At 39.2% G+C, this 25,687-nt stretch overlaps 1 protein-coding gene across 1 annotated transcript in view; it reads right to left on the bottom strand.

Annotated features, from left to right (window-relative positions):
- Nucleotides 1-25,687, bottom strand: part of GPR158 (G protein-coupled receptor 158) — a 179,188-nt gene that overhangs the window by 64,090 nt on the left and 89,411 nt on the right. Inside the window, exon 5 of the mRNA XM_065731410.1 lies at nt 13,350-13,418. Coding sequence (XP_065587482.1) covers nt 13,350-13,418 — 69 coding nt within the window. The remainder of the gene's footprint in view (nt 1-13,349; nt 13,419-25,687) is intronic.

Raw genomic sequence — 25,687 nt, 5'->3', positions numbered from 1 at the left:
CCATGCAACTGGCAACATATGAATTCCCCATGAAGAAAAAGTCCTCAGCAGGTCAAGTGATGTGCAGTGCCTTTTGCGATAGAAAAGTGGTGATCCTTCTATTAGATTTCCTGGAATCAGGACAATCCATCAGTTATGACCACTACACCACAATGCTGATTAAACTGAAGGCTTCAATTTCCAGAGTTAGATCAGAGAAGACAAACCTTCTCTTTCAACACAATAATGCCAGGCTCCATACCAGTTTGAAAACTGTGGAACACATTGCCAATCTCAGCTGGATTGTCCTAACACACTCGCTGTATAGTCTGGATTTGGCACCTTCTGACTTCCATCTGTTTGGACTAATGAAAGATGAATGGCATGGAAAACATGTTCATAGCAATGATGTTGTCATAGCAGCTGTGAAAGAGTGGGTCACCTTCACTGGTGCAGCTTTTGATGAGCACGGCATTCAGGCTCTTGTTCATTGCTGGCAAAAATGCATAGCTAATGGTAGTGACTATGCTGAAAAATAGTATTTTATAGAGAATTTGCTCTATCAAACAGTATAATTGTGCTCTAACTGTTGCAGTTTCCATGGAAATAAAATAGGAGGTATCACTTTCAGAGCAACCTATACACAAAAGATTACTTCTCAGATCAGTGATCCTTACGCTGATACTGTTCACAGGTACTCCAAATGACTACCTATGTCTACTTTTGACTGTGTTTTGCTTACTGCTTTTATTACTCATTAATCAATACCACACTGAATATTTAAGGGCTGACCAGCACTGGGGAAGGCTCTCTTATTGGAGATCCCTCCTGCGTGGAGTTCCAGGTGAGACTGAATTTTTGGTGACAGATGAGTCCTTCCTAATTTATTGGGTGCCTTTACACTATCTGGACAATCTATCCAAAAATATACTGTCCATTTTCATTATACTGTGTGGGTACTATTCATTCAGGGTATTCACCCTACAATATGCTACCATACTCTTGAAAAGATGAGAAATTTACCTTTAAATATTTGTCCTTCCTTGCATCTTTAATGAAATATTTTAAAATACATTCATTGTTATTATTAGTAACATTCATTTGTAATGTGATTCTTATTCATTGATCAAGGCCTGCTGTGCAAGACATGGCTATCACAAACAACCCTGTGCCACAGAGCTCATAATTTAAATATGAGAAACCACACGTCAATATAAAGGAAGCACAAAGAAATAATAAAAAAAATATCTTTAACTGTTATGTAAGTAGTGGTCCATGAAAGGAGAAGAAAGTTTGCAAGGATTAGTGAGAACCAACTTTATACAAGCAAAGAACTAGCACAAAATGTACAATCTGTGGTTTTACAGGTACCTTCTACATCATGTAATTGTGACACTGAAAGAAAAGTCAGTTCTGTACCAAGGTATGAGATGTCACCTCTACCTTGTTTTCATTTCTGTACTGTTTAGTTGCTCAGTTCTGGATTAATTTTCCTATTGCTATGTTAGACTATTGTTTTAACTGTTTTAACTTTTACAGGCAAATTTGTCTATTCTGTTTTCTCATGATCCTTTCTTTTTTCTCTCAATTACACTGTTTTAACTAATCAAACAATATGCAGTAAGGCTAAGAGCTTTAACACCCTGACTTATTTAAAGATTAACATCAAATAATAATGAATTTTGTGGATGATTGAAGTAATTTAGTATAAACTTGATAAAAGAAACAATGAGAACTCCATAAAAATGTTACATTCTTCCACTTGCAATTTTGTTTGTGATAAATTAGTCTAATTCCATCTTATTTGTGTTCTTTTTTTTTATACATACTACCTTGGAATTGCTTTAAACATTTTGGCTTTGAAATCCTTCCATTTGTTTCTGATAACCTTGATTGAACTGACATATTTCTCTCTTCTCAATCTGTTCACTTTAATGATGAACCTTACTCTAACCTCTAACTTTCAATATTTTTTGAACACTGGCAAAGATTAATATATTGTTCCCAATAACAGCAAGTGGAAACACAGCTTATGCACTAGTACTGATGGGGTCGGATCATTCTATAGAGTACCTTATATTTTACATTGTAAACTTGTCTCTGCTCTTCTTAGTATTTATATTATTTATTTTCAGTTCTCTACAAGTAAAAAGCTAATTTATTTTCATCAGGTGATAAATGGCTTTGGTGCATTGATTTTGACCCTATTGATTTCTAAACCCGGAGTTGAGAAATGAGAAGTTCAATTACAGTGCTACACTGTAGTGAAAACTTTCCACTAACACCATTATAATTCTGTAAGGTTTTTTTCTGTGCAAAGATTTCACTAGTTATCAAATTATTTTGCCTTTATGCTGAAAGCTGCTTAATAGTATCTGGCAGTTGGTATTAAAAACTGTTATATCACTGTCCATATCTTCCAGATTCTAAGCATGAAGAATGACTGAATAAGGGCAGTCACCCTTCTTGATGGTTGGAATCTCTCTTCTTAAGAATCTCTTCAAAAACCATAAACTTTTCTCTTGCTTTACTGTAATGCATTGAATTTCTCAATTCTCCTAATCCTTAACTATTAATTGTCCCGTATGATGTGACACTCTCAGGATATGGCTAGGAGATGCATAATGCACTCAAACATTGAAGAAGGGACTGATGAGAAAAATGAGAAAAGATGCACATTTCTGCTACTGTAACATTTTGTAATACAGTGAACACCTTTTGAGATGGAGATGCTGCTTTTTCCTTTTCCTCTGCCTTAAGCCAACCCAGTGTAAACTGTCAAGTGATGTGGAATTGGACACGTAAAATGTCATCTTTTATCACTCAGTTGTACACACCACAGCAGTCTGTGTCTTAACTTAAATATTGCAATCTCATGTTCCAAGGCATGGTGGGTTATCACACTGCCCATTTCATTGGGCATGGGTTTATAACTGCACTCAATTTGACATAAGATAGCCTGGCAGTATTGGATTATCTAACTAAAGTTCTCCTTAGACATTAAATGCTTCTGCTTTCATTTTCCTTCAGGTTCTCGTTAATGCAGATCCCACTTTACTAAGTTCAGAGCTGTTGTGAAGTGCAGAGTCTAGCTTTCATGTAATAGAGGAGGCTCAGTACAATTTAATGACAATGAACAGGCCTTTTACTTGACCACAGCTGTTGTTCCTTAGATTTTAGACATGAAACTATGAATAAACAGTAAGAAAATATATTTTGTAGAAATACCAAGTATGAACAGCTACCAGGCTTTCACTGAAAAGACACTGAAAGACAGTCAAGTAAGTGAGAAAGAATGACTGAAATTTATCTCCTATCAACATGCAGTCTCTCAGATGCTAAACTAATTAGTCAAGGTAAATCACTGACATCAGGACTATGTCCTATTGAGAATATGTCAAATGTTGACTGCAACCTTCAGTATTTTCCTTTCTGGCACAGTTCAAACCCAGTAAATCTGTAATATGAAAAACTTGTCTTAAATTTTAAGATTCAATAAAAATGTGTTATATCATTTTTATTCTCTTTTCTGAAAATGTTCTGCCACATTTATATTTTGAACTAATACACGAGAACTTTGTGTACTGATTTTTCATATGCTTAAGTTGCTACAGTAAAATCTGAGCATTTCTTAAACTAAACATTGTACATATTGATGCAGTGCACTTACCCAGTAGTGAGCATGGTCATCAAAGTACATTTGCCTGAGATAAATGTTCCTGCCATTTCTAGCCTATATTCTACTGAGATCCATCAATAAAATAAAGAGCATAACACTGCAATAATATTTTTTCCTGTGTTGCTATTCTAATTCAAGAGAAGCAAGGAGCCAAGTGATCACTTTCTCTAATTAGCTTTTTTATTTACCAGGTATTCTTCAGTACTTCTTGTGCTTGCCAATGGCCCAATGTTCTCCCACCCAAGTGCTAGCCAAACTCCCTAATGCATTCATTTTGGAGAGCAATGCAGCAAATTTTCAACCTGTTCAAATGGTTATACTGGTAAAGGTGTAAATATTGTGCATCATTTTTCATAGTCATACCCTGTCTTTGTAATACTACTTTGAAGTGAAGACATTAACTTAGGAAATTTTTACATATGCAAGTCAATATATTCATATGAGTGACAGTGGCATTATGAGTAAAGAGGAAAGGCCATACTCCCATGACCACAGGAGTAATTCCAATGAATGAAGGGCTGACAAGATTGAATCACATAGGTCCTTGCAATCTAGCAGTGAAAGAGAGTCAGGTAAAATACAAAGGTCGAAGAAAACCATATGTAGCAGTTGGTTCAGGTCACCAACTACTGTCCTTTTCTCTCTGAATTTCAAGCCTTTCCTTGCACACAAACACTTGTCTATTCAGTGAACCTAGGTTCTGACAAATTTGTCCTTCAAACTCAGTTCTCAAAATAGCCTTCAAGGTAGTGAAAATAATATTGCCCTTCTGCAATCCTGTACTGTACCTCTGGATCTGTGGGAAGTGGAATGGTTTCCTTTTGGTATCACAACCAGAACCATTATGAGCACAGGAACTCATGACAAGAAGGAATGGTAATGCCAGTGCCTCTTCCTTCACTGACCTAGCACACCCTGTCATTTATAACGCCCACTGGATCTTCCAGTGACATCACATATTTCACCACACAATTCGAAAATTAGTCAAGCTGAATGCTGCCTGGTTAGGTAATCTCCATCCTTGGATGTTTTTAAGACCTCTTTGGAAAAAGCCTTTTGAAACTTTGTCTAATAGCTGATCCTGCTTTGAGGAGGACATTGGTCTACAGCACTCTTGAGGTTCCCCTACAGCCTGATGTATTCTGTGAACACAGCGTACAGATAAACACAAAAATACACAACAATCTCATTGAATTCCATCTGTATCATTTCCTAGCATTCATGGTGTCACAGCTCTACTGAATTTCGAATGCTCTAAACACTGGTTATCTACATGGAGAGACCAATCTTATCAGGGTCATGACACATATAGCTGGGGCTAATCTCAGTTTTAGATATATTCAACTGTTTCTAGTTATTCCCTTGATAGTAGCTGCTAGATCTTTTTAGGTTAGCTATGTAGACTAGTAACAACAGAACTACAAAGGAACTATTATTGCTTTTGTGCTACTTAAAATACCTTTATTCGGAAAGCAAAAACTTTTCAGTGCCTACTTCCCATTAGTAAGAAGAGTCATAAACATTTTTCTTACTGAGATCCAGGGCAAGAACACGAATTCTTAGTGCATATGGGTTTTCTGTAATCTGAAACAAAAGCTTGTAATGTGGAGATAGTACCAGCTCATTCAAAGTGCATTCAAAGTAAGTTAGCTCTCAAAAAAAAGCTACTGCATGTTAACCTCAAAAAGTATATTTGTCTGACAATGACACTGACTGAAAAAGACAGAATATTGCATAAACCTCTGCTTGGTTCCCTCAATTCTCCGCCCAAAAAAGACAATTTATATATAAAATCCTGGCAACATGACATTTAAAATCTACCTTTTCCTTTGGCTGGACATATAACCTTCTACGATCTAAATAAAATAGGAAGAACTTTTTCTAGAATACTGTGGAAATCTGTAGTGATTATCTCATAGCAGAGAGCTGTCCTTGGTCTCCAGTGGTATGAATACTATTCTACACAGGCTTGTTCTTCAGCTAATGTGAAAAACAAAAAAATGATGTTTATTATTAAGCTTTAAAAACTATTTTACAAGAACACGTAGCTATATACTGAAAAATAATCAAGATAAAACATCTGGTGCATGACAGGGGGCTTAAAGTATGAGACTCACTCCAGCATATCAGTACATGCACTGTTAAATGTATTGGAAAAAGCAACATCTTTCAGTTGGTTTCAGTGAAAATCAACATATAAATAGTCACTGGGCTCTTGCAGTGCATCACTTCTACACATATTTGAGGGACAAATGTATAAAAGCATTACACATGATTCCATTTTTACATTCATTAATGTCAAAACCCAAGCTCTCCAGTGACCCTGTTGCTCTGCTAAGGTCTATGACTAACGGAGCTACCACAGTGTTCAAGTCTCACTTCCCCTGTGCTAAAATACACTCAGAAGATTCAAGAGAAACAAGCCCAGTCCATATCTATGTTCCACTACTCCCTATTTTCTATTTGGTCTCACAGACCTAAAAGAATGCATGGCTTCACCAGTGCATGCCTTCACCAAGGACAGACCTTGCCTAACCAATCTGGTGCCCTTCTACAATGGAGTGACAGCATCGGCGAACAGGGGAAGGGCAACGGATGTTATCTACCTGGACTTCTGCAAGGCCTTTGACATAGTCCCTCACCACATCCTTCTCTCTCTACATTGGAGAGGTATGGATTTGAAAGATGGACTAAGAACTGGTTGGCTGGTTACAGTCAAAGGGTTGTGATCAACAGCTCTACGTCTGGGTGGAGGCTGGCCACAAGTGGTGTTCCCCAGGGGTCAGTCTAGGAACTGGTGCTCTCCAGTATCTTCATCAATAACATAGATGATAGGATCTAGTGCACCCTCAGCAAGTTTGCAGACAACACCAAGCTGAGCGGTACAGTCAACAGATTGGAGGGAAGGGAAGTCATCCAAGAGACCTAGACATGCTGGACAAGTGAGCCCATGTGTACCTAACGAGGTTCCACAAGGCCAAGTGCAAGGTGCTGCACTTGGGCCGTAGCAATCCCACGTATTTATACAGATTGGGGGGAGAATTCCTGGAAAGCAGCCCTGTGGAGAAGGACTTGGAGGTCCTGGTGGACGAGAAGCTGGACATGAGTCAGCAGTGTGTGCTTGCAGCCTGGAGGGTCAACTATATCCTGGGATGAATTAAAAAAGTGGTGGCTAGCAGGGAGAGGGAGGGGACTGTTCTCCTTTACTCAGCTCTTGTGAGGCCCCATCTGGAGTACCGCATCCAGGCCTGAGGCCTTTAGCACAAGAAAGACGCAGAGCTCTTGGAATGGGTCCAGAGGAGGGCCTCTAAGATGATCAGAGGGCTGGAGCACCTCTCCTATGAGGAAAGTCTGAGGGAACTGTGATTGTTTAGCTTGGAGAAGAGAAGGCTTCAGGGAGACCTCATACACTTCCAACACTTGAACGTGGCATATAAACAGGAGGGGGGATGACTATTTACATGGGTTGATAGTGATAGGTCAAGGGTTTAAAATTAAGACAGGGAGATTTAGGTTAGATACTTGGGGGATTTTTTTTCACTCAGAGGGTGGTGATGCACTGGAACATGTTGCCCAGAGAGGATGTGGATGCCCCAGCCCTGGAAGCATTCAAGGCAAGGCTGAATGTGGCTCTGGGCAGCCTGGTCAGGGGGGCTGAAACTAGTGAGGCCCTTTTCAACTCACCATTCTATGATTCTATGAAAAGGTCACTCTTGAGTCTGAAACAGTCCCTGAAACAGATCTTCACACCTACTCAATGCAACAAGATGTCTGAGCATAATAAGATTATTCCAAGCTACACTACTGAACTGCTTAATGAGCGTTAGCAAGTCAATGCACTGCAGCTCAGCATCACTATTTCTCTAAACTGAGAATAATACTGCTTTGCTATAATTAGAAGTTTGGAAAACCAATGGCAGCTGGAAAGACAAAGAATGTAGATGTTTTGAGTCAAAAGATGAAAAGATTGAAGGGAAAAATCCCAGCAGTCTTTAAAAAGATGCTCAACAGCCTCTCAACTAATCCATCTTACAGTGTAACTTATCCTACTATTATAACATTACCTCACTATCTAACATAACTTTCACTTGATTTTAACCCTAGAGCCTCTTTTCTGCTATATCAAAAACATGGAGAAGAAATTATTCCCTACTTCTTTCCATCATGGTACTCACTAATTTTTATCAGTAGCTTTAGAAATTATATCACAGTATTGCACGGTATTTAGAGTGCATTCTGGAGTTTCAGTTGAAGTATATTAGTAGTACGGAAAATGCTTAATATATCAGATAACCCACAGTACCCCAGGCTACTTTTATCATCAACAGAGCCCACAGCATGATTCATGTTCAAGCTGAACTCTAAAATGGGATGTAAAACACCATTTCTCATCACTATTAGGTAAACATTGATGACTTCTTTAGCTATGGATAAATACATAAGAAACAAAGAATCATATCATTATTTAGGTTGCAAGTGGCTTCCAGAAGTCACCTAGTCTAACAGCCTGTTCAAAGCCTAATTAGTTAAGGTTGCTCAGGTCTGTGTCCAGATCAAGGCAGGAGATTCTAAAGCTGATTTCTGCAACCTGTTCTTGTATTTGACCACCCTAATGGTAAAATAAAATACTTCATTGAATCTAAACAGAATTTCCCATTTTCCAAAAGTTTTCTAAAATTAGCTGAGATCTCAAAACTAATGCAATTAACTGGATACTCATTTATGTGTTTGATGAAAGACTTTGCAACATGAAAATTTTTCAAACCTGAATTAATGCAAGATGCACTACAAGTATGAGCAAGATAGGAAGTCAGTAAAGGTCTAAAACATAGGTGTCCAACTTTTTGGCTTGCCTGGACCGCACTGAGTCTAGGGCTGCATATACATATGTTGCTTCAAAAGTAACACCTCCTATTTATTTTCATAAAAGCTATAACAAATACGAAGAGCACAAGAACTCTGATAGAGCAAGTTCTCAGCTACAAAATACTATTTTTCAGCATAGTCACCACCATTAGCTATGCATTTTTGCCAGTGATGAACAAGAGCCTGCATGCCATGCTCTTCAAAACCTGCTGAAACACCACCTCACTGTGCTCACATCCACTTGCTGGTCTCCATCACTGTTCAAGTGTCAATGAATACCAATGGGTGGCAGTTTTTCCGAGTGGAGGAATTTAATTCCATGCCTTTGCTTCATCTGCACTTCCATGTCAGACACCATTCTGTCAGACTGCCCCTCTGCTGCCATCTGTCATACAACAACAATGTGGAACAGCATACTGAAGGTTCAACCTCTACCACCATACCACCACCATCTGCCTCTGACATTGTGGGCCAACATAATAAAATAGGAGGCATGATTTTCAGAGCAGCATTCCTAAAATATATAATATAGTTTATGTATATAAATAACAAAACTAATTTTAACTGTTAATATTTTTATTAAAACATTTTAAAAAAGAGAGAGCAATAAAGCCATAAAACTAGTGGGAAATTTGATACTGTTTTTCTGAAACTAATGCATCAGTCTGGTTTGATGGCAGTGGCTGCAATTTTTAGTGAATTCTGAAGGTGTTCATCTGATTACATTTTACTGTTCTCGTGGTTCATCTTACAAAACATTTTCTCACAAATGTACATACTGAGAGAAAGTAACGACATGAATAAGGCATGACTGTAAAGCAAGGGATATTATCCTCTGGTAAGAGAGGTCTTATACAAGTCTAGTAAAGAGACATGATCAAATTTTTCTACTGCAACTCTACACGTTCCATTTGAAAATTTGCAAATGATGTATTTATGTCGGCTGAAAATTATTTGAGTGGGCACTGAACCGTCTCCATGGGTTTCAGCCCAGACAGCACTGACCACAAACCGATGGCTGGTTGTTTTTGAACAATGGCTGTATGCCTGAGCTTGGGTCGGGCTGCTCAATAGGGCAGAGCTGCCACTATGATGGTGTGGGACAGGGGGCGGCCATATTGAGAACAGTGCTGGGTTGCGTTGGACATATCTGGTATAGAGCTTCATCACAGTCAGTATTTCTGGAAAGGGAAAGTAATGAGTATTCTCCCTTCAGATGCCAAGTATACAATTTAAGAGACTCTGAAAAGACAATCAGGTTTTGGCTCTCTCTTCAAAATCTAACAACAAAGAAATGTAAGAAAAATCAATTAGTAAGCACAGCATTCCTTTGGAGAAGGTCTATCAATAATTGGAAAGACTAAGTAAATGGAAATTGGAGCTAATTCTATGAAAACAGGAGAAAACATATGAAATGAGAGCCTTGGAAATGACAGCTGCCCAGCAACTGCTGCATAGAAGCTATGCATTTTTAATAGACAAAGCTCCTCTGCCTCTTTATAATTCAGGAAAGATCAGTGTGTTGTTATAAATACAGCAGAATTTGAAGAATAAATTTTGGTGGAAATCCTCATTAACACTTTCTGTTTGGTTAGAAGGGTATTATAACAGCTGTTTTTCTCCCCAAAGGCAGCTGGCTGGTGATATTATTTTTCAATTAATGGCACTATAGTATGAATAGATTACAGCATGTAGACATGAAAACAATGACAATTAGTGGAAGAAATTAAGTGATACAACAAAACAGGTTTGGGTTTCCATTTAATTGTAGGGCAGGGAAAGTCACAGATGCAATAACGCTTTTCTGGACACAGCAAAATTGGTATTCTGAAGGCTCCCAAAACAATCCAAAGCAGGCTGGGTGAATGGAGACTAAAAAAGCCAGAGCTAGGCCAGAGCTGGGAAAGCACAAGGAGTGGAAAGTAAAGATGCAGAAGACTTGAGGAGTGTTGAGAAAGTCTGAGGGGAATTTTTAATTTTTAAGTAAGAATGTAGTTTTGCATTGAATTCTTAAATAGACTTATCTTTTAGAATAAAATTTTGATCATTTTATTCCTTTACATTTTAGATGCACTACGGCAAGCTTTTAATTCTGCACTTAGTTGAGTGTGAAAGCTGCTTTCCAGTTTTGCCTTCCAAAATATAGTAGGAGATGATACAAAAGGGAAAAAAAATATTTTATAGGAGAACACCATTCTGCAGAGCTGCCTGGCCCAAACTGATGAATTTCACTTCCTATTTTAAACTGCATTTCACCATAGCTGCAGAAAATATATCTGAATATGCCTAATTAGGTTGTTATATATGGAATATAGAATAGCTGAGTTGGAAGGAACCTCCAAAGATCAAGTCCAAATGCCTGTCACTTCAGGGCTAACCAAAAGCTGAAGCATATTATAGAGGGTATTGTCCAAATGTTTCTTGATCAATGACAGGCAAGGGACATCAACCACCTCTGGAAAGCCTGTTGCAGTGTTTAACCACCCTCAGGATAAAGGAATTTTCCCAGTGTCTAGTCTGACCCTCCCATGGTGCAGCTTTGTGCCATTCACCTCCTGCCACTGGTTCTCAGCAGTAGAAGCTGGCACCTCTTTCTGCTTCCCTTCCTCAGAGACCCGCAGAGAGCAGTGAGGTCGCCTCCTGGCATCCTCTTCTAGAGTCATAGCATCATAGAATCCTTAAGAGTTGGAAGAGACCTCTGAGGGCCAGCTAGTCCAACTCCCCTGCAGTGATCAGGGGCACCACAGATCAGGTTGCTGAGGGCCTTACCCAGCCTCACTCTGAAAGTCTCCAGGGATGGGGCATCAACCACAACACTGCAGCCCCTTCTGACAGGACATGCCTGACAGCACTGTTACCAGCTTTGGTGCCTTCCTCTCAACACTTTCAAGCATCTTAATGTCATAGAGTCCAGACCTGCACACGATACTCCTGGCCACAGTGACGCTACACAATCGCCTATTTTGACCAGCTGGCCACACTCTGAATAATGCACCCCAAAATGCAGTTTGCTCCTTTGCTGCTAGGGCACACTGTTGGCTCAGTTTGAGCCAGATAGACTTAAAGCTCTAATGTTTTCTTCTATCGTAAGATGAAGATCAATTCACATAGCTAAAATAACTCTACCAAGATATGCATGTTAGAATTAAGTTTTAAACAACAACACAGAGAAACAGAATACTCCCAAACAAGCACAAGGAAGACTCAAAAGTTTAGAGCTCAGGTTTTCTTTCCCATTCCATCTTGCTCTGTTCTGTGCTCCTTTTCCGAACAAGAAGTAGGTGAGGACATTTAGTATACACGTACAGAAAAATGTCTAGAGTTCCCATTCCAAGGACCCACACCCCATAATTCATATCTTGCAGTAATGCAGTATTTTCTTCCTTAAAGATGATATACTGGACCTCTATGGCTATGTTTTATATATGCCCTCACACTGTATGCATTTAATGTTACACTTTCTTGCTGTGGATCATAAAGTCATGAAAATTTCCTCAGTGAATTCAGGAACTGTGACACTGCAATCCTGGTGTTTCTACATTAGCACCAATCTTCTTAGTTTTTACAAAACCATATTCTTAAAGTTAGTGAAATAGATTAATTTCTATTTGATCATTTACATGACCTTCATTACCAACTAAGTCCCTCCACTTAAATCTTTAAATTGAAATAACACTTGTGAATAATCACCTGATAAGTAATAACCCATGTACGAAAAACAGCTCCACCAGAGTGTGGAAACACAAAACTGCTATAACAAAGAAGTCATGTTGTACTCTTTGCTTTTTCAGTACCTAACAGAATGTATCCTCATAGAACAGTTTTATATCATACAGATGCAGAGAGGGACAAGGTCCAGTCAAGTATCTATATTCCAACTGGGAGGCAGGTTTATCAGGATTTTTCAGCAGAATTCAGATTTTCTTCAGACTGTGTCAAATCATCGTTTTGCTCTTGTACATTTTACATTGTCCGTGCAAGTGAAAAAAGGGGGAAATGTTAGAACATCAGCAAAAAGCTGTGGGAAGCTTCAGTCTTCTAATTCTCCTTCCCAGCTCCGTTGTCTTTTCTCTCCCTTCCCTCTGTATTTAAAGGTCATAGATGGCCATCTCTTGCATTTAACAGTATCCTTTCTCCTCAAATCAACTGCTGGTAGAGAAATCTTTCTTCACTAAGCATTCCTGACACTGAACTCTGAAAGACAGTCAGTCACCAAAAGACATTTGTTCTTTCTGGAGTACAACAGTTAGAGAATCATGACAAGAACTGGGAAAGAATCTAAGGAACCAGTCACTGGTGAGCATACTGTAGATGTATCATAGTACAAGACATGTCAAGGCTCTTAGCAAACTGGAACCAACGTTGTACAAATGCTGGCTGGTTGTGATAGAGCCTCTACCTTGCGAAGACACTACTTGGCTCATGGTTCATGGAAAGCAAGCGGAGGCTGCCACAGAAAGGAAATTCCTCACATTTTGCTCTAAGGTACACACTTTACATACCCTGAACAATTTTCCCTTAGCAGAACATAGAGAGGTATCTTCTTTCAAGGCTAAAATTCAGTTTGACTCAGGACACTGCAAAATTTCCAAGTAAACATATTGAAATATTCCTTAAACTGGAGATGGAGAATTTCTACAAAGACAATAAAATATTCATGCGTTCTTAAGAATATTTACAGAACACAGCAAATTTATTAATCACATTAGGCTAGTCATTACAGAAATAGTTTTGACAATCACATTTGTCACCAGTGTGATTCAGGCATCTTAAATTGTATACATACAAATATATAACTTCTCAAAAAAGTTGCAGTTTGACTTACTGGGAAGTACAGAAGAAGTGATCCAAAAAGAATGGTTTCCAACAGCACCAGTCCTGAAGCTCTGATACTCTACAAAAAATAACAATACAAAATGTTAGAAAACTCTCTATTTTCATTTTAGATGCTGGGCTCCTTGCAGAAGACACCTTCACTTCATCAGTATAATGCTTCCACAGTAATGCTTATTAGCACTGCATTAAGCCGTCTATCATGCTGTCACACTGCACGTTCTTGAACACTCCATGCCACTACAAAAGTTGAATTTTACAAAATCAAATTTCAAAAATCACTCATTCCTATGTTAAATATTATTCAACACATTACATGGATACAGTCCGAAACTCTCAGTTGTGAGGAACTACAAATCATGGGAATTACAGACATTGATTTAACTGCAGATTTTTTCCTGCACTATTTAAATGTTAAGAAGTCCTTTGAACATTTTGACCTGCCTATTTAATAGTAATGATTTGGCTTCCACAGTATGTATGAATAATCTACAGTTTTATTGAATACAGAATGTGCTCTTAGATTGAAAGCACCTTCATCTTTCCTGAAATTTTATACAAAGATGTTGATTCAGACATTAACTTGTCAGGATTATAAAATATAGTGCCATTTCTTCGCTGATCCTAATGCAGTCTCCATCATAGTTTAATTCCATTTTAAAATAAAAAAAAATCAATTCTTTTCTTTAATATAAAGCTTATTCCATTGATGATTTATGAATAGTGCTTCTCTACCTTACCTAAAAGACAGAACATCAACACTGCTTTCCATTTCTTTCCTTCCTCTGAGACAGTGTTTCAGCCACTATTCTGGACTAATGCTCTGCTTTCCTAACTGTAAATGATGCAGTCAGTTAGGATAGCAAAAGAGGCTTTGACAAAAATCTTTTGAAAAATCCCCTTGTTTCACATCATGAAATCCTCTCATGGACTGGAATCAATGGTCTGTGGTAATCTCTCTAATGAGTTTGGATGGGAAAAGTTTATCTTTCATTAGTAAGGCAATCATTAAAAAAACGATCTCTGAATGGATTTTCAGATGCATTTTTGGTCCCCTGGGGTACAGTTTCTGCTTGCAAAAATGGTGGAATTTTATGGATGGATCTTTTTAGTGAATCTGTAATCTAACTTCGACTTCATATTTCAGCATTAACTTTTTTGACTGGTCAGTGTCTTTTGGCTTTTACAATGTCTGATGTACCAAATATACGTTGAAAGATCTGGAGAAAATTATTGGAGAGCCTTACCAATATTAGACAATTACGCAGCTACCTAATTTCTAGCAACAGTGACATTTAGCAAGGAAGGTTGTCTAGCGTCTGCATGTTGGCACAGACATCAGTGGTCTGATCTCCCACCTTGCTGCATGGCTCAGCTGTAATACTCCCATGGAACAGGACAGGTTCTTTTTCTGAAGGTACTCTGTCATATTATCCATGTCCTGTGTTCTAGGGTACTGACGTTTGTGCTCTGTATGAAATTAGCACTGAATTACGTTTGTACATTGCATTAGGAAATAGTCTATGAAAAGCACACTGAAAAGTTAATTTTCAGAAGGCTTAGAAACACTACAGATTTAAAGTCCTTTTGATTTTTTTCCTTCTGTGACAGTGGAACGTAAGACTTAAAGATCTTCAGTGGTCAGGATGAAGACAAAAAGAGACCACAGAGATCTTTGCATCCCCTCTGAGTAACAGTTCCTTGTTCTGTTTTCCTGATTTCTGATGCAAATACATTATTCCCCTCTGCATCAGAAAGAAATTCGTACATGTGCTTCCCTGTTCTTTATTCCCCACTATTACAAAGTTCTGCCCAATATCTCTTAAACTTCCAATAGTGCAACTATAATTCAGTATTTCTAATTCTGTCAGCCATGGACATACAAGTTATTTACTTATTTTTCACAGGAATTTTACATGCATTTGAGAATCATTATTATAGGCTCTGTTTTCTGGATTTTTCCAAATCTTTGATTTTTTTTTGGTTGTTCTTAACCTTAGACTTTCACATTATGAGTTTCACAAAAAGGATTCTAAAACTATTCTGCTGTCTCTCTCTAAAATTACACCCTACACCTGAGACATAAATACTTCTAGCAAAATTTTCTCAGAAGTTATATGCTTCCATGAAATGTTTCTATAAAAAGCAAAACAGAACAAAGCAGAGTACCACCAAACAGCTAAAATACAATAATTATATTTCCCAACAGGATGCAATGCCCGTCATAGCAATTGCTGAAATGCGAAAGTGACCCACAAGCAGAGTTCATATTTGCACTTTCATCACTGGGCTCCTGTAATGCAAGGCATTTGCTTCAAAAAACAAAACGGAACTGTGTTTTCTTTTCCCTTCTTGATGAACATATTATGATATTGGATAACACATAAGCAAAATCCCAAATGCAAAAAGTTAGACAGTCAGTAACTGAAACACCAATGTCAGGTTTTTTAGGCTCACATATTGCAACTGTTCAGCAACATATCAAATTTAGTTGTGTTAGAACTCCATGTAATTTATTTCTGTCATGTGGATACATGGGAAGCCTCAGCCACAAGTCTGCAAATGGAAAAACGGTCCATCACTCCCATACTGCATTTCCCCACATGGAAGCATTGTCCTGCTTCATTTCATCTACTGGGATGCTCCACAGATAGACACAGCACACATACATCATCAGACAAAAAAGCCCAGAACACAACTGATTCTGTATTTGCAAGACATTTATTTGTTACAAGCATCCCAAAACAATAAACAAAGAGATTATGGGATTATATTACCTGCTGTAGTAAAATTGCTTATATATTCTTATTCAGGTATTAAGATGCATTCAACTTATTCCAGTGGCACCATTAAAATCGTTCTCCACCTGTGCCACCTGCACAATTAAAAACCTCCCAGACATCAGGCTGCTTTAGGACAACGTCCAGGCGAATTCTCTTCCACCTGCATGTAACATCAGCTTCATTTCTTTTTCTTTTCCTTATCAGTTACTTGTTTGTTTTGTTTTGCTTTGCATTTGCCTTGCTGGCATTTATTTTGCTGTGTTGTTTATTGTTGCTTTTTTTCTTTCTCCGACTGTTCAACTTCTGTACAGTTTGTCTATTTGCTGTTCAGCTTGTTTGCTCATTTCCTGTGTTTCCTTATTTTTATCAGAAAATTCGTGCTTTCTGTTTTTTTCCCACCTCAATGGTTGCATATTGCTGACACCTAAGTGACACTGCAATTTATTTTGCTTCTAGCTTCGTACTAACTTTTATACTTACCTTAGCTCTTTCATTCATTTTTCCACATTCTTTAGGTTTTTTTACTTTTTAATTGAGATATCAAAAAAAAAAGAAAATTCGAAAAAAAAAAAAAGATATTATTTTAAGTTGGATGAGGTTGACAGAACTAGGTATTACCCTCATCCAGCAACAGCAGAATCAAACAAGACGAAAGCAACTAAAATAATATAGCACATATAAAGGTGAAAACTAGTTATGTATCAGCTCCTATGAGCTTCTTCCATCATGAGATGGAGTTTCTTAGAGAGCAACTACCATCATCAAAGTCTGTGATGACCACTAAGATAATTCCAGCAAATCTAATGCAAGTTCTCAACCATGTGATTAACTCAAGCAAACTGCCATTGGTTGTTTTATGTGAAGCTATCAAAAGAACCAGACAGAAAAATGCAAGATTGAGTTAAGTACATGACAGTAAATTCCAGCCAGTAACAACATAGTGTGTGGACACAGAGGCCCCTAGTTGGTCGGCTTCATAACTTCTGAATCACTACGTTGTGTTAGATATACATAGAAAAACACTACACACAGTAATATGTTTTGCATCTGCATGTTAAAAACTCCAAGAGACATTTGCAGAAAATCTGAGTTTAAGTGTGACTTAAGCAGTGGAGCAGCCCCATAGCAGAAGACATACCCTCACATTATACAACCACTGCAGAATGAATTCTCTCTCCAGCTCCAAGAGAACAAGAAGTGTTCACAGTTTCTCAACTCAGCTATGAACAGCTGAGATGCTACTGACCGTTTCCACTTCAGTGTCTACTTAGAATTACACAACTGATGATTTAAAGTGGTTAAAAAAAATTAAAAATATTCACAAAACTGAGATATATTCCAGGTCATGAACAGCTCAGAGGTTAGTTATCACCTCTATGTGAGATTCTGGATTTGACTGTAATTCTGCAACCCTGATTGCTCAGTCACATCACACGATGTCACGCCACATGACACAATGTTTCTTCCATAAACAAGTTCAGGAGTAGCTACATTGAAACTGCCTTTGTAGGTTTCCCCTGGGAAAGACATAATAGTAGGTCAAGGTCACTCCATGGCAGATAATCAAGGAAGGTCTAGCAAGATGCTCTGATGGAGAGGAGACAGAGCCTGGGCAAGGGCAGGGATAGCAAAGTCAGGCTGCTGAGGTCCAAGCCAGTGAGAAGGGGACCTTTGTGAGTTGGAGAGAGATCAAGCACAAGGACAGTCAGAGACATTTTTCCTATTCACTGTGAGTTTGGTGCTGAAATCTCAGCTTAACACATACAGATAGTCTGAATTAGGAAGAGCAGGATTAAAGGCTGGCACATTACTTCTGTTCTCCTGTGAATCAAACATAGCTGTCATTCTGGAGCATTTCTTTTACAGAAAGCTTCACTCACTGTTTATTACAAAATATAGCTATTTTTTAATTTTCTCATGTATCTTTTTCTCATTAATAAAAACAAGCCAAAAATGCTGTTACAGAAAGCAAACCATTCATCACAGTTTCATGTTGTTCTGTGAAGCAATCAGGAGTGCAGTCCAGCTGACACAGAAGGATCCCAACAGTACCTTTAGAACAGAGTAACTCACAGAACTAATGGAAACCAGCAGGACCAGGGCTAACACGATTTGAAAACTGAAGACTTGCACAGAAGAAGAAACCAAGAAAGAGAAAGAGCATGCTCATGTGAAATATATCAGCTTGTTTTCATACACTTTTAATAAAATAATGGGTAAAATCGCAACACATTATGGTAATATACAACAGACCATGACCACTCATCAATGTACAAAAAAATATCATTAAGGTTCAACTACTTCAATGGCATGCAGGTGATTGGCAAGTAGATCATCCTGATTCCCTTATGACTGTGACATCTATAGCTTTATATGTTATAGCGTGCCTCCCCAGAGTTCAGAACGGGACTCAGTATTCCAGGAGCAGTCCTACTACCACAGAACAGAGAGGTGTAACAAACTTCCTTTGCCTCCTGGCCATGCTTCTGCTGCCTGGTGTATGGTTTTACTGAACTGTAGTCAGAGCTCAACGTTGGCTCGTACTCCACTGCAATTCCCTACTATTTTTCAGCCAGCCTACTTCTCAGGATAAAGACTTGGAGAAAAACATATGAACATGCATTTGTTACAGTAATGATAACAAGATAATGATCTTCACAACCAATAACATTCCAAGACTGAGTTTCAGCAATTTTTTCTAGCTGATTGGTGCTTCCACTCATGGATCTGAAGGAGCTGGAACTGTATTGTTTGAAGCGATAAAAATGGAGTTTTGTTCTCTATTCCAAGTAAATCTTCACCTACTACATGAAGAAACTGTCCAAAACAATGGGAGGAAAACTGAGGTGATAACTACAAAAGGGATAACTACAAAAAACTACTTGGGGAGCAAGTACATATTCTAAGTCATTGAAGGCATTGTTAGAGAGTAACATGCAAAGCCAGATCACATTAATATCACAACACTTCAAAGGTAGAGTTTCAGAGTTACTGCACTTTTTGGTTTGCTCCTGAAACTTTGTACAAAGTAACATAGGAAGTACAATGTATGAAGTAACTATTCTTCAATTCCATGTACACTATTGCAAATCTACCTCTTAGTGATTTCCTACAGATGGTGAAACTAATGAACTAGGGCAGCTCCTAGTTAGCATACACCAGACACACCAAGCATTCCCTTCTGTTTCTCCGAAATGCTTTAGCAGAGTATGTCTTCTTGAAAAAGGCTGAAAAAGACAATATTGGTCAAGGGCTGCTCTATGCCTTTGAGTTTGCTCAGTCTTTAGACTATGTAGAAAACTTCAGTATCTTTGAGATAAATAATAATTCCTTATCTCCAGATCTCAGAAAGTAAAACAATTTCTATAGCAATATGTGCCTCTTGGGTATTGCTAGAGAGTCATAAACAAATGCTTAACAATTATTGGCACATGGGAAATTAAAATAATTTTAGAAAAAAAGCAAGTATAACTGTCCAAGTTGCATCAAGTGTAACAAAGCAAAAAGCTAAAATAATGGATTAAAAGGCATAAAAGATACCACATTGCAACTCTTGGTGGTCCTAAGCAATGCAGGAAAAATAGAAGCCGTAATTAGCATTAATTTTCTTAACGTCACAATGCAAAGTCATTGATACAAGTAACAAAATGTCCTCAGAGAGGAGAAAAAAAAAGAAAAAAAATTAAAAGCTAAACCAAAATTGGAGTAATTTGCATTTAGTATACTGCGCATTTACTGTATTAACAGTACTGTAGACTCCTGGTGTCAGTTCAGGAAGACTGCTGATTTCTGCACAGCCACATGTCACTGAAGAATATATGCAGCATGGTACCATGGCAACCTCATAAAGGGAAGGGCTGGCATATTTAGATTTTTTTTTTCTTTTATTAAACCGTTCTGCTATTTTTATATTATAAAAAAAATGACTGAGTGGGGCTGTGATTCATATAATATTTCCTTTGGCAAATGTGGCTTACCATCAGAATGTGAGCTTGCCTTCCTTATTAGAAAAAAGTGAATACAGATTTCCTCTTCAGTCTCAACTTGGGAGACAATATATCCATACTTCTTAAGCTGTAAATGATACAAATGGTATCTACCACTCAATGTTCTTCTGGTAAGCATGTGCTGATATATGGCATAATATCACATAAGCTAGGAAACAGAAAACAGATACGTACTTGCTCTGTTGGGCTAAGATGATGCACTAGAAAAACAAATTAAGACACTAAAACAAACTGCCTCAAAACGAGTGAAACAAAAAGCTTTGCTAAAGGCACTGATGGCAGTGTGTTCACCATTTGGTGCTTCCACGAGAAACAGCTCTGGCACACTCTATATATTGCAAGTATGGCAGGTCCACTCTATCCTATGCATATGACACTACTGGATCACAATTCCCAATTGGCCGCCTACTTTGCTGAAAACCTTTCCAGTCCAAACTCTTCCTTCTTGCTACGGGTGTTTCTTTACTTGTGTAAAATGACAGAAGGTACAGAAGACTTCTATTGTTGGAAGTGGAGTTGGTTGAAATGGTTTATTGCCAGAGATTCTTTCAGTTCTAGCCGTTAGGCTAGCAAGTTGTTTGGCTCCATTGTGAGAGACAGAAGTGTGGCCTGCCCGCTCAGAGACAGCCCTTGATACAGAAAGAGCAGACCAGTAGTATCACATTTCACTGTGCTGGTTATCTTAACACTGCTTGCATTTTCACAAGAACTACTAGGAATGAAAGAATGGACACAACAACAACTGGAAGGAGTCCCCTTAAGTCTCACTTACACACTACAGAAAGGTGCAGTCTGGAAAATAATTACATTTCATTAAAAATTTCAAGTTTCAGAAATCTACTTTCACTGAATAAGTTCATAAGTTCATAAGTTCATAAGTTCATAAGGTTGGAAAGGACCTATAAGATCATCTAGTCCAACCATCCTCCTATCACTATCTCTACCCAACTACTAAATTAAGTCCTTAAGCACCTCATCTAAACGCTTCTTGAACAGCGCTAGGGATGGTGCCTCAACCACCTCCCTAGGCAGGCCATTCCAGTGCCTGACCACTCTTTCAGAAAAGAAATGCTTCCTGAGGTCTAATCTAAATCTTCCCTGGCGCAACTTGTGGCCATTCCCTCTCGTCCTGTCATTACTTATCAGGGAGAAGAGGCCTACCCCCTCCTCACCACAACCCCCCTTCAGGAAGTGGTAGAGTGCTATAAGGTCTCCTCTGAGCCTCCTCTTCTCCAGACTAAACAATCCCAGCTCCCTCAGCCGCTCCTCATAAGACTTGTGCTCCAGGCCCCTCACCAGTTTTGTTGCCCTTCTCTGAACACGCTCCAGGGCCTCAATGTCCTTCTTGTAGTGAGGGGCCCAAAACTGAACACAGTACTCGAGGTGCGGCCGCACCAGAGCTGAGTACAGGGGGATGATCACCTCCCTGCTCCTGCTGGCTACACTATTTCTAATACAGGCCAGGATGCTGTTGGCCTTCTTAGCCACCTGTGCACACTGCCGGCTCATGTTGAGCCGAGCATCAACCAACACCCCCAGGTCCTTTTCCTCTCTACATTCTTCAAGCCATTCTGCCCCAAGCCTATAGCATTGCATGGGGTTATTGTGGCCAAAGTGCAGGACCCGGCACTTGGTCTTATTGAACCTCATCCCATTTTGCTCAGCCCAGCTGTTCAGCCTATCCAAATCCCTCTGAAGGGCCTCCCTACCCTCAGGCAGTTTGACACATCCTCCCAGCTTTGTGTCATCTGCAAACTTACTGAGGGTACACTCAATTCCCTCATCTAGGTCATCAATAAAGATATTAAACAAGATGGGCCCCAAAACTGACCCTTGGGGGACACCACTCGTTACAGGACGCCAGCTGGACTTAACTCCATTAACCACTACCCTCTGGGCACGGCCCTCCAGCCAGTTCTCCACCCAGAGAAGAGTGAACCTGTCCACACCACGGGCTGCCAGTTTCCTTAGGAGAATACTGTGGGAGACCGTGTCAAAGGCCTTGCTGAAGTCCAGGTAGACTACATCAACAGCCTTTCCCTCATCTACCTGTCTGGTCACCCAGTCATAGAAGGAGATGAGGTTGGACAAGCACGACCTGCCCCTGGTGAACCCGTGCTGGCTGGGTCTGATCCCTTTATTGCCATGCACGTGTCGTGTGATCTCCCTCAATATCATCTGTTCCATAACTTTCCCTGATACCGAGGTCAGGCTGACAGGCCTGTAGTTCCCCGGGTCTTCCTTACGGCCTTTCTTGAAGATGGGAGTCACATCGGCAAGCCTCCAATCTTGTGGGACCTCTCCAGATAACCAGGAATGCTGATAGATGGCAGAAAGTGGCTCGGCAATCACCTCTGCTAGCTCCCTCAGCACCCTTGGGTGGATCCCATCTGGCCCCATGGACTTGTGGCAGTTCAGATGGAGGAGAAGATCTCTGACCGTCTCTGCTTGAATCACAGGGGGTGCATTATGCACCCCGTCCCGGACTTCCAGGTCAGGGCAAGTACCATGTGGACAACTGTCCTGTCTATTAAAGACAGATGTGAAGAAGGCATTGAGAACCTCAGCCTTTTCCTTATCATCTGTGGTTATATTGCCTGCCTCGTTGAGTAAAGGAGGGAAATTTTCCTTAGTTTTTCTCCTGCTGTTAATATATTTGTAAAAGGGTTTCCTGTTCTCCTTTACAGCAGTAGCCAGCCTAATTTCAAGCTGGGCTTTAGCATTTCTAATTTTCTGCCTGCAGATCTTGGCCAGTTCTCTGTAGTCACCCCAAGTAGCCTGACCCATCTTCCAGAGGACATAGACTCTCCTTTTCTCTCGGAGTCTCAACAAAAGATCCCGGTTCATCCACACTGGTCTTTTGCTCCTCCGGCTTGACTTACAGGACTCCGGGACTGCCTGCTCCTGTGCCTTTAAGATTTCCATCTTGAAGAGCATCCAGGCTTCCTGGACCCCTTTACCCTTCAGGAGCAAGTCCCAAGGGACCCTTGCAACAAGTGTCCTGAACAGGTCAAAGTCTGCCCTCCGGAAGTCCAAGGTAATAGTTTTGCTAGTCACCCTCTTGACGGCACCCAGAATAGCAAACTCCACCATTTCATGGTCACTCTGGCCAAGACAATCTCCAACCTTCACATCCCCTACTAGTCCTTCCCTGTTAGTGAAAAGTAGGTCAAGCAAGGCATCTCCCCTGGTAGGCTCTTGCACCAGCTGAGTCAGGAAGCAATCATCCACACATTCTAGAAATCTCAAGGACTGCTTCCTCTGCGCAGTATTGTATTTCCAGCATATATCAGGGAAGTTGAAGTCCCCCATGAGAACGAGTGCTGGCCATCGTGCAACATCTACGAGTTGTTTATAGAACATCTCATCTATTTCTTCATCCTGACTAGGTGGTCTGTAACAGACCCCCACCACGATGTCACTCCTAAAGACTATCCCCCTGATCCTTATCCATAGACACTCTACTTTGTCATTTCCAACCACTAGTTCTTCAACATCAAAACACTCTTTGATATAGAGAGCTATGCCACCACCCTTTCTTCCCTGTCTATCCCTTCTGAAGAGCTTGTAGCCATCAATCCCAGTATTCCAGTCATGGGAGAGGTCCCACCATGTTTCTGTAATAGCTACAAGGTCATAGTTAGCCTGCCTCACAATGGCTTCAAGCTCTTCTTGTTTATTGCCCATGCTGCGTGCATTGGTATAGATGCACTTCAGCTGAGATATCTGCCTCGCCCCTTTTTCCAGCACAGCCTCCTTAGGCTCTTTACTGGAGAGCCCTGTTTTATCCCCTTCCCCCGTCACAGCTAGTTTAAAGCTGTGAATACTCTGAGTTGGAAGGGACTCATAAGGATAACTGAGTTCAAATCCAAGCTCCTTCTTACTTTCTTGCTGAGATGGATCTAAAAGTATTGGTGAGACAGGTGAAAATACCATATGCTTCTTGGTACAAGGGAACCATCCTAGTAAAAGACAGATTTGTTGACATACCATAAACAACGTGTTGAGAGTGGTCAGTCTTCCACATTCCAGGTCAGACCGTAGTCCACTACCGCAGAAAGAATGATTGTAGTATCATAGAATTGTTGGAGTTGGAGGACCTTTAAAGGCCATCCGGTCCAACTGCCCTCCAATGCATAGGAACACCTACATTAGATCAGGTGCTCAGAGCTTGTCTGGCCTGACCTTGAGTGTCTCCACGGATGGAGCACCCACCACCTCTCCGGGCAACCTGTGCCACTGCTTCACTACCCATCACCACTCTAGTTTAACAATGTCAGAAAAAAAAGAGGACATTCATCTAAAAGACTTTTCCCAAGTGCTTGGGCATATAAAGAGTTAAAAAAAGTAAGAATTCAGCAACAAAATAAAAAGGAAAGTAAAATGTTGGGTTTTATTTCCTTTGTGATAAATTCAAGGAATGATTAGAACTGCTACTCAGTAAAAGGGAATTTTCAATTGCCTTAACAAGTCTCATTTCATTACTGCTGATTGTCTTATAAAATTCAAGCAACTCATTCACAAGTAACTGCAGAAAATGCTTTTCACATCAAGGTAGGAATGGCTGCATCTCTTTTAAAAATTTCTATGCAAAATATTCAGCATGAAATTCTATGCCCTGTTCAACCCTTTATCACACCAACAAGCACTTTTAATGATAATTGTTCTCTTTGAAAAACAGTCTCCTAATGGAATATGGATTGCAAATACAGTAAATATCACAGCAAAGGCCAAATTTCCAAAGATAGGCCCGCAGTTACATTTTTCCACTTAAGCTATATTGGCAAGTTGTCAGAATCTTCTGGCATTTGCAGCTTTGTGCAATATTCCAAAATTAAATAAATACAATCTTCATGTTTTTTCACTACTCTTTAAAAATACTTTTACAAAGGTCATTTTTTTTTTCTATTACTAGTTATAGCCAAACCCAAATAGAATGGAATTATTAAATTTACTTTTTACTTGGAAGAAAAAAAAAAACAGGAAAAGCAAAAGGTCAAGCAGCCATCAATCAGAAACCAATTTCATTAAAAGTGCACAAGATGTCAGGCAACAAAGAAATCCCCAAATACTTTATTTTCCAATTCATGTGGTTCCTGATCCTTTCTGTTATACAAGTAATGAAATCTGCTATGATATATCATGATGAAGATAAATCATTCTACATTTTGAAGCATAAATCCCGCTGCATATAAGTTGCAGTACACCATCTACAATACAGATAACTTGGAAAAATATTGTTTGTTGGAAAATAAAATTTACAGTGAAAAAAGGGACATCTGTGCTATAAAAACAAGAATTCCTTCAGCCTACATCAGCATACCTTGTTCTCATCAAATCATAATGAATGTGCAGAAAAAGAAAAATCAGTAAAGAGGTAAATAATGATAAAGTTCTGTTTTCAGTCTATTCATAATCTTATCAATAATTTAAAAGTTGAAAATGTAACATAATGATCATCAAAATCCTGGATCACTAAATAGCCTACACTAAATTAATGCAGAAATCAAAGAATCAAAGAAGTCAAAGTAAGATTAAAT

The sequence above is a fragment of the Cyrtonyx montezumae genome, unplaced genomic scaffold (genome assembly GCF_038088225.1).
Source record: "Cyrtonyx montezumae isolate F1298 unplaced genomic scaffold, pur_monq_1.0 scaffold_14, whole genome shotgun sequence".
Classification (NCBI taxonomy): domain Eukaryota; kingdom Metazoa; phylum Chordata; class Aves; order Galliformes; family Odontophoridae; genus Cyrtonyx; species Cyrtonyx montezumae.
This window is presented reverse-complemented; position numbering and strand designations above follow the sequence as displayed.